We start from the raw sequence: 17,584 nt of genomic DNA, 5'->3' as shown, positions 1-17,584 counted from the left end.
GTTCTCCCTAATTTTCTAATATAGTTTTTTAATCCCATAGAAGCTTATTTTATAAGTACAATAGAAAAACACGGACTATTCGATGATATTTGTAAAAACAAAAACAAAAACATGACATTAACTTGATCACTCTGATTGCCTGGAAGATAGATGTTATTTCGAATATTCCACATGAAAAATCCATTTTAGAAATTCTTAAACTGCTTTCTCTCCAATGCTACACAATAAATAAGATGTATGTGTTATAAGAAATTACCTTTTAAAGACCCTAAAAATATATAAATGCCACAAAACGGATTTATAAACAAACTAGTAGTTCCAATGATTTAAGTCGATGAATAAATAAAGGTTAATATTAACATTTTAATAGGAAATTCTGAAAGAAGGTTCCTAAGAGGCAATTATGGTACATTTCTTTTTTTATGAGAATCATATGTACTCTCAAATACAGTCGTAAATAGTAATCATGCTCCTAAGCTGAAAATCTCACCAAAAGCCTTAAAAAAGTATGAGAAGTCTAAATAAAGTCTCAATGATACTCCAGATAAAGCCTCTAATGATGTTCCCCACTTTAACAGTGGTTTTCATCCCTGGCTGCACACTAGAATGAACTTTGAAAAATAATGCCTGGGTTCTATTTGCTAGAGATTCTAACGTAGCTGGTCTAGGGTGCAATTTGGGCACTGGGATTTATAAATGGCAATTCTAATGGACGGCCAAGATTGTTCCAAAATCTGTACAAAGGCCAACTCATCTACTACATGTTACCTCTTTAGGTTGAAAACTTTTCTTTCCTAATTAAGAGCGTAAAGCACAGCCAAATAGTACATTAAATAATAACTGAATAAATCTGGCAGCAGAGTTTTGGGTTTCTCATATTATAGGCTGCTCAACTCCCAATATAAAAGCCTTGGTTTCTGTCTCCTTAACTTTCTCAATCTGAATCAATTAAAGCTAGGAATAAACTACTTGATTGTAGTACCAATGGTTGTGGTTTTACTGCTTTTCTCACTTGCTTTTACACCGGAGAACAGAACATACAAACCCACAGAAACAGAATTAGGTGAATTCAGTGACCAATGATAAAAATTCTTTACAGGCTTTTTTTTTTTTTTTTTTTTTTTTTTAGCATTATTGAGTTGATATGTTTTTACAGATTTTTTTAGCATTATCAAGCTATTATGTGATAATGAACTTGCAGATCAGGAACATTAAATTCAGGTTTCATAAGACATTGAGTGATTAGGATATATTAATATAGGTTCATCAAGGGGCGCCTGGGTGGCTCAGTCGGTTGGGCGACCGACTTCGGCTCAGGTCATGATCTCGCGGTCCGTGAGTTCGAGCCCCACCTCGGGCTCTGTGCTGACAGCTCAGAGCCTGGAGCCTGTTTCAGATTCTGTGTCTCCCTCTCTCTCTGACCCTCCCCCGTTCACGCTCTGTCTCTCTCTGTCTCAAAAATAAATAAACATTAAAAAAAAAATTAAAAAAATAAATAAATAATACAGGTTCATCAATAGTAACAAACGCACCACTCTGGTGGGGGCTGTTGACAGTGGAGGGCTATGCATATGCGGGAAGATAGACAGGAAATCTCTGTATCTTCCACTCAATTTTGCTATGAGCCTAAAACTACAAGTCTCAATTAAAAAAAAAAAAAACAGGTAGGTTTCATTTAACTCTTCAATTAGTACAATGGCAACTATAACAACATGCAGGTCTGAATATTTAAATGCAATTCCCTTTTGTCTGTATTGCTGTTTATATACACAGCAAAATTTATAAGAGCTAATATCCAGAAAATTTTATTTTCTTTTTCCAAAAATAAAGCATATCTTAGAAAGTAAGGATTTTGCAATTAAAAAGAAAAAAAATGTAACATAAAAGCAGCTGCTGAGTGAGGCGCCTGGGTGGCTCAGTCGGTTAAGTATCCGACTTCAGGTCAGGTCATGATCTCACGGTTTGTGGGTTCGAGCCCCACGTTGCGCTCTGTGCTGACAGCCTGGAGCCTGCTTCAGATTCTGCGTCTCCCTCTCTCTCTGTCCCTTCCCCTACTCGCACTCTGTCCATCTCTCTCAAAAATAAATAAACATTTAAAAAAAGTAACTAAAAACAAAAAAAGGTCATTTTCATAAAACTGCATTATTGAAGAATGAATTTTCCTGGTTTGTCCCATGAGGAGAAAAGAAGTTTAAAATTTTCAGATAAGGTGAAGCACCAGCACACTCTACGGAACTGAATTTTGACTCTTAATTGCCCAACTTCCTGATAATATATAATCATGAGCCATGTGCTTCATAAGAATTAAAAGAAAATCGTTCTTAAAAAAGAATATTTAAACGTTTTCTCCAAGTAAAATACACGCTGTAAGTGATGCATGTGGAGAAAAGAGAAATGGGCTTTAATTCGTGAATGCCACCTGAATGTGTAAGAGATTGCTTGGGCTTCAACTGTGACCGTTACACAAAGAGACTAACTCCTAGAAAGGGACAGGAAGAGAAGAAAGATAGGTACAAAAAGTAAAACATGTGGGGTATATATCTATTAAGACAAGTGCTATATTCAGAAATCTTGCTATGAGATAGAGAAGGCAAGTGCTATGCAAAGATACAGAAAAGTTTACAGTAAAGTCAATTATACAGAAGCCATACGCTTTACAGACTACTTACAGTCAATTCTTACCAGTACCTCCTGGAGAAGAAAAAAGAAAAATAGGAAAAATACAAATATATTTTCCTCCTTGCTATCTTTGCAAAACAGTTCACACTGAAGGCTAGAATGAGACTTAAGAGGGTGCCCATCTACCATACTTATCCAGTACTACTTGGACTCCAACAATACAAATCTTAAAATTACTATACATGTTGGTAATGACAACAAAATATTGCTAACTGATGATTCTGTGAAACTTGAGTTTTTCTGGATAGAGGATGACTTTAAATACCTGATTATTATAAATGGCTATATTACAAATTCAGCAATATCTAACTTAAAGAGAAGTTACTTTTCTAGGAAGTTCAGCTATTCAGAACACAGCAGAGCCCACACTTAAAGAAGTCCTCTGAAGGGCGGAGAGATGTCACAACGTCGACACATCGAAACGTGCACATTTTAATATGTAGACTTTAACAAGACTCTCAACTCCCCACTCAGAATCTACTTACTCTACTAAAGATATTCTATCTAGCTGATCAGCCCATACATATCAGAAGCAATGTTAGAAGAAGGCACGTTAACAACAGGGAAAAGTGACGGGTATGGGACACAGACGCACAGCAAAAGCAGCCACAGATATTCAAAAGGGAAACGATTTTGAATGATTTGGCGTAAAGGTAAAGAATAGAGCTTCTGAACACACGACAGTACACAAGCTAGTGTGCACTGATGACCCTCTGAATCATCGACAGGAGATTACAGGCACCACACCCTGATAGAAGGGAATGTTTAATATATTTTACAAGTACGTCCCTTAAAAATGATATTAAATTTTAGTGCTTAAAGACTTTGACAAGCAGGCTAACTACAAACTGTACATATCTACAAAATTTTCAATTCCCTGATAACACTAGCCAAATGAAATGTTACCGTCATGCGGTATGTGGAGAAGAATGAAATTAATATTTATTTTCTGTTTATTTACGTTGTCAGGGACTTTAGTGATGCAGAGCTTCTCACATACTGGCTCTGAAATTTCTTATATCATAATGAAGAAATAGCAAAACAGGGATATTACACTGCAGTATATTTTTACTACTTTCCTTGAATAAAATTACACATATCCAAAAGAATCAAAACTTATCATCATAATTCTATAATTGACAATATACTTACAGGATTTATAAAAAATATTTCTGGTGATATCTGGAATATAAGCTTAAAAAATATGATGAAGATTACCACTTGATCCTGTCCAAGTTTCACTGTAATTATATACTGTATGTATGACATCAAAACATCAAATTTGAGGGCCTTGATTAATCTGAGCACCCAGGACACAGGACAAAAAATAACTCTCCTACATTCCCCCTCAATGCCATGACAGACTCGTTACTTCTGTTTCCTCATATAAACTTATCACCACAATATTATTATCATTTCTATTTTATAGATGAAGAAACGGGGGCCAACAGGTAAAATCATCTGCTCAAACTGGCAGTGCTTTGGTAGAAATGCCATGATTCAGCCCCAAAGTGCTTGGCCTCCAAAACCCATGATGCCTCTCTTGAGACAGAAGTTCCTGAGTTACTGAATCAGTCTAGGAGGCACATTATGGTGTCAGATCTGAAAAGTGTTCTCATGAGAAAGACAAGCTGCATGAAACTCTAGATGCAGTATCTAACCTGTGGCCGGTGTATGAAAAACAATGGTCGTTACTGTAAGACTCATGTTCCAGTGCACTAAACAGTATCGTCATATCCCAAAGAAGTTCGTGTACCATCCACAAAAGAAATGAACTCTTGATTTGCTCAACTGGTTTAATCATTGTGAAAAGAAAAATTGTTAACAAAATGCATACATTGTGACAAACTACATTACAAACCTCTCCTTTACCACCTCCCATTAAAAAAAAAAAAAGTTGAAACTGGGAGGCTAACCATTCTATATTAACTAACTACAGCTGGAACTCCAACTTATTTACTGAAAAAGATTGTTCAAAATCTGAACATATTTCTTCCCTGTCATTCATTCCATTCATTCCATGGGCATTGGACTGAGAGCCCTTTTGGGAGGGAGGAGTGAGGATTAGATACCAGGAGGAATGAAACATCATCTGTAATTTCAAGAAACTTAAAACCTGCTTACTTCTAAGCCAAACACATTTGCTAAGTCTTCTTTCTTCTTTGACTCTTGGATTTCCTCCATTCTTTCCCTCTCTTTATGTCCTCTGTTTTACCTATACACTGTTCATTTTTGTCACACTACACAAAGTTGTCACATATTCTCACAATCAAGATTTTTAAAGTTATGTGACTTTGACAATCACCTCACCTTAGAAAGGAGCCTCAGCTTTCTCTACATGTAAAACACAGAAATTCTTGATTCACAGAAATTCACTGATTAAACCTGAAGATTTTCAATCCCCAGATCTACACTTTTATGAAGGTGCTCCTAATACAAAATAAACATTAAAATTTGAGGTGAATTCCACTTTTTTATCCCTTATCCCTTCCTTAGCTGAGAACAGACTTTTGGATCTACAGTATTTGTGAGATGATCAATAATACTCTTTCTCCTTAACAAAAGTCTCAAGGCTATCGTTTAGACGTCTGACTTAACCTGTTTCCATCCATACTCATCATATCCATCCTCAATACTGCTATGAGAGTGACCCAAGACAACAGAACTATTTTTCCTCTGACTAAAAAACTTCAGTGACTAGTCATTCCCCATAAACAATGCTCAACTTCCTTAGTATGATTGTTCATACTGTGGCCCATGTTTATTTTTCTAATCTTATTTCCCAATGTAACACCTTGCACCCTCCAGCTAAGACCAAACTGTTCGCAGTTCATGCATTCATTACATTCATTCTGCCAGTATTTTACTGAGCGTAAATTATACATCAGCCCCTGTGCTATGCTTAGGGAATCCCAAAGTAAACAAGGCAGATATGGCCCAATTTCACAGAACTTAACAGTCGAGTTTATAAAGGACTCATACTGCTGTTTATGGTACTCTCCAGCCTCCCAAACGCCTGGAGCATACTACTTACATTTCAGACTTTAGCTCAAGGCTCAAGTCTTCTATGAAATCTCTTCTGACTACCGCCCATGTAGAAGTGACCACCCCCACTGCACCTCACACGCTGCCATCCAAGCTTATTTAGCTCTTTATTATAATGATGCATTTACTAACCTAACCTCACCAAAATAATGCATAATGAATATGTGTCTTATTCATCTTTGGAATGACTGAATGGTCATGGAAACAGACACTATGAAGACCTTGGCCTGGCTCACAGAAGTACCTGGACTACCTACCTAGAAATAAAAGACTGAAGGAATTCATTATTTTATTTTTGCAAAAACCAAAAAGGCATAAAAACCCTTCTTTTTCAGTTCTTTCAAGTCATTGTCTAGACTGCAAGTCCCTCAAAGTCAAGAACCATATATTACTAGCTCTGTTCTGAGCACATATTAATTATAAAATACATATTTGTTGAATATATTCTCTGGATCTACTATTCACAACTACTAGGACATAATACTGTTCTTATTCTTTATTGTACAATAATAAAAGCCCAGACAGACCCTGTGAAAACAATGCATTCTTAAACACATGTAGTATATGTCAGGAGTCTTCAATTTCTTCTTAGTAATGACTTCTATTTTATACCTAAGTTAAAAAATATATTATTTACATATGAGACAATCTAGAGAGGACAAGGGAAGTTAAAGAAGAATCAGGGAGAAAGCCTGCTGGTTTTGTAGTGCAGAGAGAAATAATGTAAGGACTGTTCCTCATACTATAGTGCTACCCAAAAGTTCAAGAGCTATAAGGAAGAAGTCCTGTCAACTGTCAGCCTACAATCAAATGGATCAGTCATGAAGATCAACAATCATATCACAAATAATTGGCCAGGAAATCCACCTAAGGCACTGATGCCATATAAAAGACTCCTTAGAAAACACTATAATACATTTTGCCTGTGGCTTTAAATTATATGACAGTAAGCAGAAGTCACAGCTTTAGTAGCTTTTATAAAAACTCTTTTTTAAACAATCCGTATCTCTCACTACTTCACTCCAATTAATATAAACGAGGCATGGATTCAAATTATAACTTCGAAAACCTCGTTTGTGAAATGTGGTTGGAAATAGAATTATACCTCATCAAATAAACAAACATACCATACAGGGCCTTTGCACTTGTTCTTGAACCGTGTTCTCTGTCCATTTGGGAAAAGGTGGGTGATGATCCGTAGCCACTGTAATAAAAAATGGTCATGGTGCAGGGTTAAAGTCCAAAGTAAGCAATAAAAATTCAAAACGACAAATAAAAATTCCAAGGTACCATAATCACCATGAGTTTTTTAAAAACATACAGAGTTAATGATACCTAGGCGTCAAAATGAGCCAGATCCTGCTCTGGTCAAGAAACAGAACATGAACGACACTACCCTGATGTAGACTGAGGTAGATGTAAATCATAGCCACGTCTTAAACTTGAAGGCAGAACCTTAGCCAAGAAGATTCAATAAGGTTGAAACTATCTTAGAAGAGTTTAAGAGTGCCATACTAAATCGAGTTGTGAGCAGTGATCCAGTTATAAAAAGTACTAAATGACTCAATTTATAATGGAACAGACATTATTTTCATAAAAATTTAAAATGCAAAATAACACTTTATCATTAAATTTGACCAGCATTGCCCTATTTCTAGCCTCCTGTTACTAATATGTTAGGTGAAGTAAACATATTATTTGAATTTTTAAAATTCATTCAGTAAACATTTATTAAACCCTGAAATCTAGAAGAATAAGGATAATGGCAGGGAACAGGGTTCAGCTAATAGAACAAGTAAAACAGTTACAACAGAATGTAACATCTGGATAACACTACAGATGTTACAAAACCTGGATAAGATTTCATCAGGATGTCCAAAAACGCTTTACCGCCAAGTTGGCATTTCAGCAGAATATAAAAGTTTGGAAAGAAGCTCTACAGATGGGTGGAGAATTAAGTGAGGAAAAGGCATGCGGAATTGGCTCAAAGACGAGCCTGGTGTCCAAGGGAAAAAAAAAAAAAAATCGTATCTAGTGGGGTATGCATAGAAGAGAGGAGTGGCTTCAGACATACAGAAGGCAGATAGAGGGCTTAAGAAATAAGAATTAAGTTTTTATTCTCTAGATGGAGTAGGTATATTAATACAGGGAAGTGACATGATCAAAAACGTTTTCAAAGAAAATAATCCCAGAACTAATGGCAAGGTAACCACGTAGAGGGTGCTGCAAAATTACGGTAGGCAAAAGGGCCTTAAGTAGGGCTAGAATAGAAAGAACAGAAGAAAGGGACAGAAATAAGAGTTCCCTAATAGACGAAAATGTTATAAATTCACGATTAAATGAATATTTGTTGTAAGAAGAAGGAGGAAAATTGAGAATGTGGTCAGACTTTCTGGCTTGCATAACTGATGGACAAGGTAAACATGGCACCTGACAATACTCGCCTGGTGCCTCTTACTGGCCAATTATAAAGAGATTTGCAATAATCTTTACAGAGAAAAGATGAAGTATAACTCTTTACAAAGTGCATAACCTGTGAATTCTGAAAAATGACTATATACCACAATGGCCAGTAGAAAATAACAACATGAACCATGATATATAAGGGGATGGCAACTTAAGCCAGGGTTGTGATTTCAAATTATACCTGAAGCCACAGGGATAGTTCTGTTTGCTTGTCTGGTCTTTTTATTTGGTTTACGTAGTGATAAGTATTCTGACTGATTGGACTAAGAGACCTTTAATTCTCCTCAAATGCCAATACTTTATAAGTCAAAATAGTAGAATGCTCCAGAGAAACTGAAAGCTCTGAAGCAAAGAACATGTTTAACTATGGAAAACAATAATACATAAAATACCTAAAACAAAATGTCTTCTATTTGATCACTGTCATTGAGGTTGATGTTACTTTACCATCTTTTTCTTACTAGACACAGTAAACTTTTAATACTATCATACCTTAGTATTAGAAAGAGATTAAATATTAATGAGGAATAAACTACATAAATAAGTGGAGCTAGCTAGTCCTTTCATTAGAAACATAAAACAAAGCCACCAAATCAAATCCAAAAAGAACCCCAACAAATTAAATATAAATCTTCCAACCTACTTCATTTGAGATGGATACATTCCAAAGCCACTGGGATGATTAGAAATATGACCATTCATTGTGGTTTTCACTCCTCTGTTCTGAAAAAAGAAAGGTACATAGATTAAAGGTAATAAAAAGGTCAAGACATTTCAGTTTCAAGTTATTCATTCAACAAATACATGTCACTGCCAGGATGATGGCAGAAATATGAAGATAAAGATCTCCACCCTCAAAGAGCTCGCGCACCAGAAGTACAGAGGGACACAGAAAAAAAGATTCAACTGGCATGTAACATTATGTACTAGAATTATAAGCAAATTTAGGTGAGTAAAAGAAAAAATCTAAAATATAGTTCCAAACCCTCTACATATATAGGCTTAATTGTACATTCTGCTCAAACTCATAATCAAAGGTCAGTTTTATGATGTTTTAGATGTTACTTTGTGTATTGTTTCATTAGGAAAGTAATACAGGTTCATTACATTAAAAAACTTGAGAAATACAGGGAAGTACAAAATACAGAAAGGCACAAAGGGGAAAAATACCACCCAGAGCCCTACCATTTAAAGATAACCATTTAACAGTCTGTCAATTTCCTCCAGACTTTTTCCTGCATCTACTTTTCTTCTTTCTCCCTTCCTTCTATTCTCCCTTCCTTCAAAGCACATTTGACATCTTATACATACACACTTGGATACACCTTTTTTTTTCCAAGAAGGTATCCACTTACATATTCCTTCCACTTCTCACGAGAAAGCCATTTTTAAAGTCAACACCAAATGATATTTAACTTCAGAAAACATTTTTAATATGTTTCACAAATTGAACAAATTCCCTCAACAAGATGAATAAGTAAAACTTCCTTACTGCTAAATCCAACGGCCTTTTCTTTCTTTGTGCTTCCAGACAATACTGCTACACCTGATTTATTTCTAGCCTCTCCTGAATACTTGGTCCTTCCTAGGTTCTGTGACACTAAACAATTTTGGGTCTTATCTTATTTTTCTGACTTTTGTAGACATTGTATCACCGTGTCTTCTCAATAACTGAGAGGTAGGTAGGGCACGTCCCAGCTTTATTATAAGACAAAGGCAACGGGAGCAGAAGAATTAATAACTACTGAGTGACTATTATGTGGCAGGCAATAAAGCTGATACTGCCAAGGTGAACAAAACGGTCCCAACTCTAGGCCAACACGCTAGTGGGAAAAACAGTCACTTAGTGAATAAATATGAAACTACAGAATGTTCCCATTACAAAGGAAAAGTTTAGGGTGATATGGAGGTGCATATTAAAAGAGAATGTAATTCAGATTAGGAAGCCATCGAAAGCCCACAAAAAGAAATTGTATTCAAGATCAGTAACTTCAAATTAATTCTTTCTCATTCTTCAGATCTCAGTTCAATCACAATGCCCTCAGGGAAGCTTTAACTGACCTCCCTTCTAGACACAAAAGCCCACTATCAGACATTCTCAGACTATAATCAATTTTTCAAAGTATGTATCACAGTTATAGTTTTTCATTTGTTTAACTAAATGACTGATTTTTCACTAGACTATAAGCTGCATAAGGGCAGAGACTTTTGTTTAATGACTGCTGTTTCTCAAGCAGCAGGAACAATACTAGGCATAGAATAAGTGTTAATTAAATATTTATTCAAGGAAAGAAAAAAAAAGAAAGTTCACGTCCCACTTTTGAAAGGCTGCATTGCATTCCTAAGGATATAAAGTTAATTCATATGGGGGCGCCTGGGTGGCTCAGTCAGTTAAGCATCCGACTTCAGCTCAGGTCACGATCTCGTGGTCCGTGAGTTCGAGCCCTGCGTCAGGCTCTGGGCTGATGACTCAGAGCCTGGAGCCTGCTTCTGATTCTGTGTCTCCCTCTCTCTCTGCCCCTCCCCAGTTCATGCTCTGTCTCTCTCTGTCCCAAAAATAAATAAACGTTAAAAAAAATTAAAAAAAAAAAATTAATTCATATGAAACACAAATAAGTCCCAATGTATAAGGCTCCATTTTAAATCTATTTAAAATCCTATTTTAAATGAAAAAGCCAGGTCAACTACCATAATTTTGGGAAGGGCTGAGACTTGACCTAGTTCCTGAAGAATAACTAAGAATTTATAGAGGTCCTCAAAACACTCAAGTTTAATTCAAGCTTTCCCAACAGTCCTGCCCATATTTATTCACAGCTTAGAAGCAAATTTCTAAATTAAGGAACAAAGAAATACTGACCTCTCCCCCAGATAAATACTGCATTTACAAAATTACATTACATTTATGTTACATTGTCGTATTCTGTTTTTATTGTTGTTGTTATTGTTTGTTCTCCTCCAATTTATACTTGGATGCGATGCATAGTGTACAGGTCAGCCAGTTCTCTGGGGAAAAATTAAATCCTGATCTGTACTGCTTACCGATTTCCATGGTATGAATATTTCCACTATGGTTCATCTCAAGCTATCAATACTTTTATAGCAGCTTACAAAATTCTTAAGTATTTCACAATTTGTTCTCATAAACCTATAGGATCCGAACAGAGCACATAACTGTTACATTCTAGAATGTGGGCCAGGACAGAGGCCTGGAATAACATTCTAGATCTAGAGCCCATAGCCAGACACATTCATTCACAGTTAGAAGCCTGGAACTCTATTCTGGCACTGACTAGACTACACAAGTCAATTAAGCCTCTGTCTCAATTTTCTCACCAGCAAAATAGAGAAAATTCTTGGATCCTTCTAACTCACAGTGCTAGTGAAAAAATCAAATGACGGATGTGTAAGTTTCTTCTAAGTTTTTTTTTTTAAGTGTGCTTTCAAAACAAGCTGGTTCATTCAGTATATAAGTTAAACGCTAGGGTTTGTACTGATTTTGATCTGGTTTGCATTTTAAAACCACAGCAGCTGGTTTAATGAAAAGTGATAGCCACAGCATCTCATCCTTTTCATGTTTAATTCTTCATGACAGTCAAATAAATGCGTGGTTTGTGTTTTGTTTAAAACAGTGATCTGTCAGAATAAGAGAATATTAGAAACAGGAATAGAAAATGTCAATTTGCTAAATTGGATTTTAAATATAGAAACTTTTCCTCTTTGGCAATCACACTGTCACTTGTCACAGATGCTCATGCAGCAATATGGAGTTTCCAAATCCTTAACTATAGCAATTAGAGTGCGCACCTTGCAAAGGAAATAATGACAAATGCCTGGTTTTCCTTTAGGCTTCTAGAAGACATATCCAAATTACAGCTATGTAGATCATATATATAATTGAGAAGAACCATCAAGTCTTACTAAAAAAAAATAGGTGTTTTCATTTTTATTAACTATTAAGCAAAACAAAACTAAGGAGATAAACACTTTCTTTATCACTTTAAAGATGTCATAAATTCAGTTAACTCTATTAAGTTAGCTAGTTAATCCTACTAAAAGGGTACACTAACACTGTCATAATACCTTCTACAGATGTGAAATTAGAGCTTCACTTTCCTTATAAAAACACGTTTATAAGTCATAGTTATTATAATTTTCTTCTTCTTTTCTACAGAAAATAACATTCTTCAGCAAGTATTAAGATAAAAGTGGTAAATTTAAGATCTAAGTTAAGCACACCAAAAATGGTAAATACTGAAGTTTTCAGAGTAGTTGGAGTCCGTGAAAATCATCATAAGCAGAAATAAATGAAGCTATCTATAATATGGCAAAACCAGAAAGTTAAATTTGGTATTAGAAAGTGTTAAGATCCCAAATATAAATAAATATTTAGATTCCCTCCCCTTTTCTTTACTCTTGCTAACACACAATATCAGTTTTCAAATTGCTGAATGAGTATGTAGTCATTACTCAATGTCAGAATACCACCTACCCAATCTGGCTACCAAACTGCTAGTAGCTCTCTGTAGACTGAGCTGTCCTTGAAATAACTTGTTCTCTCAGAAAATGTCACAGACTTTCTTTAACTTTTTGTTTATTTATGCTTGACAGAGTATCTTGAAGTATCTCTACTTTGATTTCAATGTAATTAAATTCACGTCTCTTCCAGTCAACAGTTAGCTATGAATAGATCGGTTTGGAGGAAGTCAAAAGTTATATAATAATTTTCGACTGTGAGGGGGGCATGCCACTAACCCCCATGTTGTTCAAGGTCAAGTTTATAAAAGTGGGTCTTCTGAGTGCTCATGCACATGTAAATAGCATGTGATACCCATAAATTTACCTGGATCGTTAGCATTTCTTCCATTATAATGAAATACATATTAAACTGGTGGGGGGGGTGGTGGTGAGGGTAAGCCTCCAATTTAGTTGGAATCCTCCAACAAAAATAAAAATTTGGTAGGAAGGGGAATGAAATTCAGAGAGAGAAGAAATTGTCTTAACCTTTCTTTATTGCCCACTGAACCATATGCTGGGGGTTGGGTTAGGAGAAATGGCGGTTGGGTTGGATCTTGAACTATTTCTCAGAAAAGTGTCCATTAAATTTCACAAGTGACATGAGGAATTTTAACTGAAATCTCCAAGTATTTATGTGGGAGTTTTCCTTTTTAAAAAAATTTTTAGGGACGTCTGGGTGGCTCAGTTGGCTAAGCATCCGACTTGGGCTCAAGTCATGATCTCACAGTTTGTGAGTTCCAGCCCCGCATCGGTCTCTATGCTGACAGCCCAGAGCCTGGAGCCTGGAGCCTACTACAGATTCTGGGTCTCATTCTCTCTCTGTCCTTCCTCCACTCATGCTCTGTCTCTCTCAAACACAAATAAACATTAGATAATTTTTTTTAATGTTTATTTATGTTTGGGAGAGCGTAGGAGCAGGGGAGGAGCAAAGAGAGAGGGGGACAGAGTATCCAAAGCAGGCTCCTGCTGTCAGCAAACCCCGACAGGGCATGGGGGGTGTCGAACTCAAGAACCCTGAGAGCATGACCTGAGCAGAAGCTGTACAATCAATCAACTGACAGGAGTTTTCTTTTTTTTTTTTCATATATCTTGGCAAACAGGCTCGAATAAAACCTTTCCTCAAAATGTTTATCCCCCGACTATATTATTTCCACAGTTAACAATGGACTTACAGTTAGCCTTATATAATGACAGCTGCAAGAAACTGACTTTTAAAGAAGTATACACTTTATTAGCGGAAGTTTCTGATTCAATTACCCTGCAACATAATTAATCAGCACAATTAATCAGGCCTCGGTGCCTCATCACCACTGCTACCATCCTTAAAAATACTGCCACTTACTCCATCACATGCAGCAGAGGTCTCATTAAGACTGCAGCTAAGGGGCGCCTGGGTGGCTCAGTCGGTTGAGCGGCCGACTTCGGCTCAGGTCATGATCTCACGGTCCGTGAGTTCGAGCCCCGCGTCGGGCTCTGTGCTGACAGCTCGGAGCCTGGAGCCTGTTTCGGATTCTGTGTCTCCCTCTCTCTGACCCTCCCCCATTCATGCTCTGTCTCTCTCTGTCTCAAAAATAAATAAACGTTAAAAAAAAAATTAAAAAAAAAAAACTGCAGCTAAATCCTGGTCTTTTTTTTTGGGCAATAAACTTTTTTTTTGAACCACTTTATTTATATTTATAGAAAATCTGTGAAAACAGTACTGAGAGTTCTTGCATACCCCACACCCCATTTTCTTATTGTTAACATCTCACATTAGCATGACGTATGTCACAATTAATGAACCAATATCAGTATTTTATTAACTAAAATCAATACTTTATTCAAAGTTCCTTCATGTGTTTACCTAAAGCTGTTGGGTTTGTTTTGTTTTGTTTTTCTGTTCCAGGATCCTCTGCATAATACCTCATGTCTCATTAGGCTGCTCTACACTGTAACCATGTCTCACACTCCCCCTTTGCTTTTGAGGACTATATTAGTTTTCCAGGGCTTCCATAACAAAGTATCACAAAGTGGGCAGCTAAAAACAACAGAAATTTACTCTCTCACAGTTCTGAAGGCGAGAAGTCCAAAATGAAGGTGTCAGTAGAGCTAAGCTCTCTGAAGGGTATAGAGGAGGAATCCTTCTTTGTCTCCCCTAATTTCTGACAGTTATCTGGCTGGTAATCTCTGGTTCCTTGGCTTGTAGATGCATCACTCAAATCTCTGCTCTATCTTCGTATGGCCTCCCCTGGGTGTCTGTGTTCAAATTTCTTTCTTCTCATAAGGACACCAGTCAGTGGATTGGGGTCGATCCTAATCCAGTTATGACCTCATCTGGATTTATCAGCAAAGACCCTCTGCAAATGAGGTCACAGTCATAGGTACCAGGTAGCAGGACTTGAGCCTATCTTTTGGGGGAACACGATTCAACCTGCAATAATGACCTTGATAGCTTTTTTGAGGAATACTGTATTTTGATATTCTGTAGGCTGTCTCTCAGTTGGGATTTGTCTGATGTTTTCTCATGATTAAGCTGGAATTATAGGTTTTGGAGAGGGAGACCACAGAGATATGTGCCACTCTCACCATATCATATCAAGAGTCCACACTTCTGGCTCTGAGAACATGGTTTATGCTAACCTTGCTCACTGACTGAGGCAGTATTTGTCAGGTTTCTCCATGATAAAGTGACCTCCCTCCGCACCATTCTACAGGCCTGTTTGGAAGGAGTGATTACATGCAGCCCACAACTTACAGGGTGGACAGTTATGCTCCACTTTCTACAGGAGGGAATATCCACATAAATTATTTGGCATTCTTCTGTATGGGAGATTTGTATATTCTCCACTATTTACTCATTTATTCTATTTTTTAGTCAACAGAAAAGATGGAAAAACAAACAAGAGGGGATCGGATTCATCAAATAGAAACTCCTGATTATTCAAACCCTATAAACTCCTATTTCAGGTGCTTCAGACAAGATCTGAGTTAACCTTCCCTTCTGTTCTGGGTATAGCATAGTGCTGAGAGGGAGAGCAGGAGAGAGGGAGAGAGGGAGAGAGGGAGAGAGGGAGAGGGAGAGAGAGGGAGAGACGGAGAGAGTGAAGACAGAGAAAGAAAGAAAGAAAGAAAGAAAGAAAGAAAGAAAGAAAGAAAGAAAGAAAGAAAGAAAGAAAAGAAAAGAAAAGAAAAGGAAGGAAATGAGGGAAGAAAGAAAGAAAGAAAGAAAGAAAGAAAGAAAGAAAGAAAGAAAGAAAGAAAGAAAGAAAAAGAGGGAGGAAGGAAGGGAAGAAAGGGAAGGAAAGGAAGGAAGGAAGGGAAAGAAAGAAAAAGAGGGAGGTAGGAAGGGAAGGGAAGGAAGGAAAGGAGGGAGGGAGGGAGGGAGGGAAGGAAGGAAGGAAGGAAGGAAGGAGGGAAAAGAGGGAGGTAGGAAGGGAAGGAAGAGAAAGAAAGAAAGAAAGAAAGAAAGAAAGAAAGAAAGAAAGAAAGAAAGAAAGAAAGAAAGAGAAAGAAAGAAAATGAGAGAAAGGAAGAGAGAAAGATAGGAAGGGAAAGAGAAAGAAATTGAAGCATGGGAGAGATCACAGCCCTTAACAAAAAAAACCTTGGCTAACACCACCAAAAGATGATTGGAATTTTAAAAAGTAAACATTATCTAGGAAGTTCAAATCTTCCCAGGCAGAAAGTTGTTGAGTGCAGATTCTCAGAAGAGGTAGAAGAATATTTACTGTGGGTATTTTCTCACAGAATAAGAATAAAAGTACAACTTTTTCTGTCAGTTCAGTTCTCAACTGAACACATATCAGGGAACAACATTTTGAACAAGAAGTAAAGAAAACCATCCCACCTAACTCATCTCATCCCATTCCCCAGGAATTTTTTTTTCAAATCTCTACTTTTTGAAAATCAGCCTTACGGGTTAGTATTCACTGACACTCTATGAACCTTTTGGAAAGGTTTCAAAATGAAATTTTGTGTCACTGCTAGTGCAAAACAAAAGCTACTGAGGAACTTAGGATCTCACATATGACTATTTTTTATTGTGAGATATTCTTTCTCCATAGTGTGCCATAAGCCAAATTAGTACAGCTCAACACATTTTACAGAGGCAAACAGATAAAGAGCTATCTGGGCCTGATATAACCCACACTTTTCTATTCTAAATATGTTCTAAAATCATCATTATGGGTTTAGAAAGAAAAATACGTTCTAAAATCATCTTTAATGAGCCCCAAAGTCTTGAATTCAAATTTCATTATGATGTATTAAATGGCCTCTAAAAATAGTAAATCATAAAACCTCACAGGTACAGTGAGAAGAGTTTTAACCTACAGATGACATATAACATTTTAATATTTAACTACCCTGCTGTCACATGATTACCTCCCTCTGCATTACCCAGAGCAAAGGACATGAAGCAGTAAATAAGACACCACTGGTGACTCACTCTGATCTGTCAGTACACCTCCTTATGAGGACTGATGGTGTACAAACATACCACTCAGCTTTATAGCAAATGTAGCAAACTCCACACAAAGCGGCAAATTTCACCTTTAAGCAACTATTATACTCAATTCATCTTACTTTTCTAAATTATAAATACATCTCCCCACGGTTAGTGTAAGTAAAAAATGCTTAAGTGTTACTACACAGGACTTTTTTAAGCAATGCAATTCTGTTTAAATGGAGGTTAAATAAAGCTTTCTACCAGATTATAATGTACATCACCCTCAAACTGCTTCCCAGATAGTTTATAAAAAGATGCTACTTCTCACCTCAACCTCATTCTGCCTGTTTGCCATACTACTTCAACAGTGATCATTTCGGTAAGAGGACACAGAGATAGCATATCTCATCAAGGATTATTCATGATTTCAATTTGTTCTATATTGGCAAGATA

At 36.7% G+C, this 17,584-nt stretch overlaps 1 protein-coding gene across 2 annotated transcripts in view; it reads right to left on the bottom strand.

Moving 5' to 3' along the window:
• EPS8 (epidermal growth factor receptor pathway substrate 8) overlaps positions 1-17,584 on the bottom strand; it is a 120,063-nt gene that overhangs the window by 62,580 nt on the left and 39,899 nt on the right. For both annotated transcript variants that reach the window (XM_058743575.1, XM_058743574.1), the window contains exons 2-3: positions 8,834-8,913; positions 6,852-6,928 (exon numbers count right to left, since the gene is read on the bottom strand). In XM_058743575.1, coding sequence (XP_058599558.1) covers positions 6,852-6,928; positions 8,834-8,892 — 136 coding nt within the window. In that variant the 5' untranslated portion in view covers positions 8,893-8,913. The remainder of the gene's footprint in view (positions 1-6,851; positions 6,929-8,833; positions 8,914-17,584) is intronic.

The sequence above is a fragment of the Neofelis nebulosa genome, chromosome 8 (genome assembly GCF_028018385.1).
Source record: "Neofelis nebulosa isolate mNeoNeb1 chromosome 8, mNeoNeb1.pri, whole genome shotgun sequence".
NCBI classification, from domain to species: Eukaryota; Metazoa; Chordata; class Mammalia; order Carnivora; family Felidae; genus Neofelis; species Neofelis nebulosa.
Note: the sequence above shows the minus strand (reverse complement) of the source record. Positions and strands in the feature narration are given on the sequence as shown.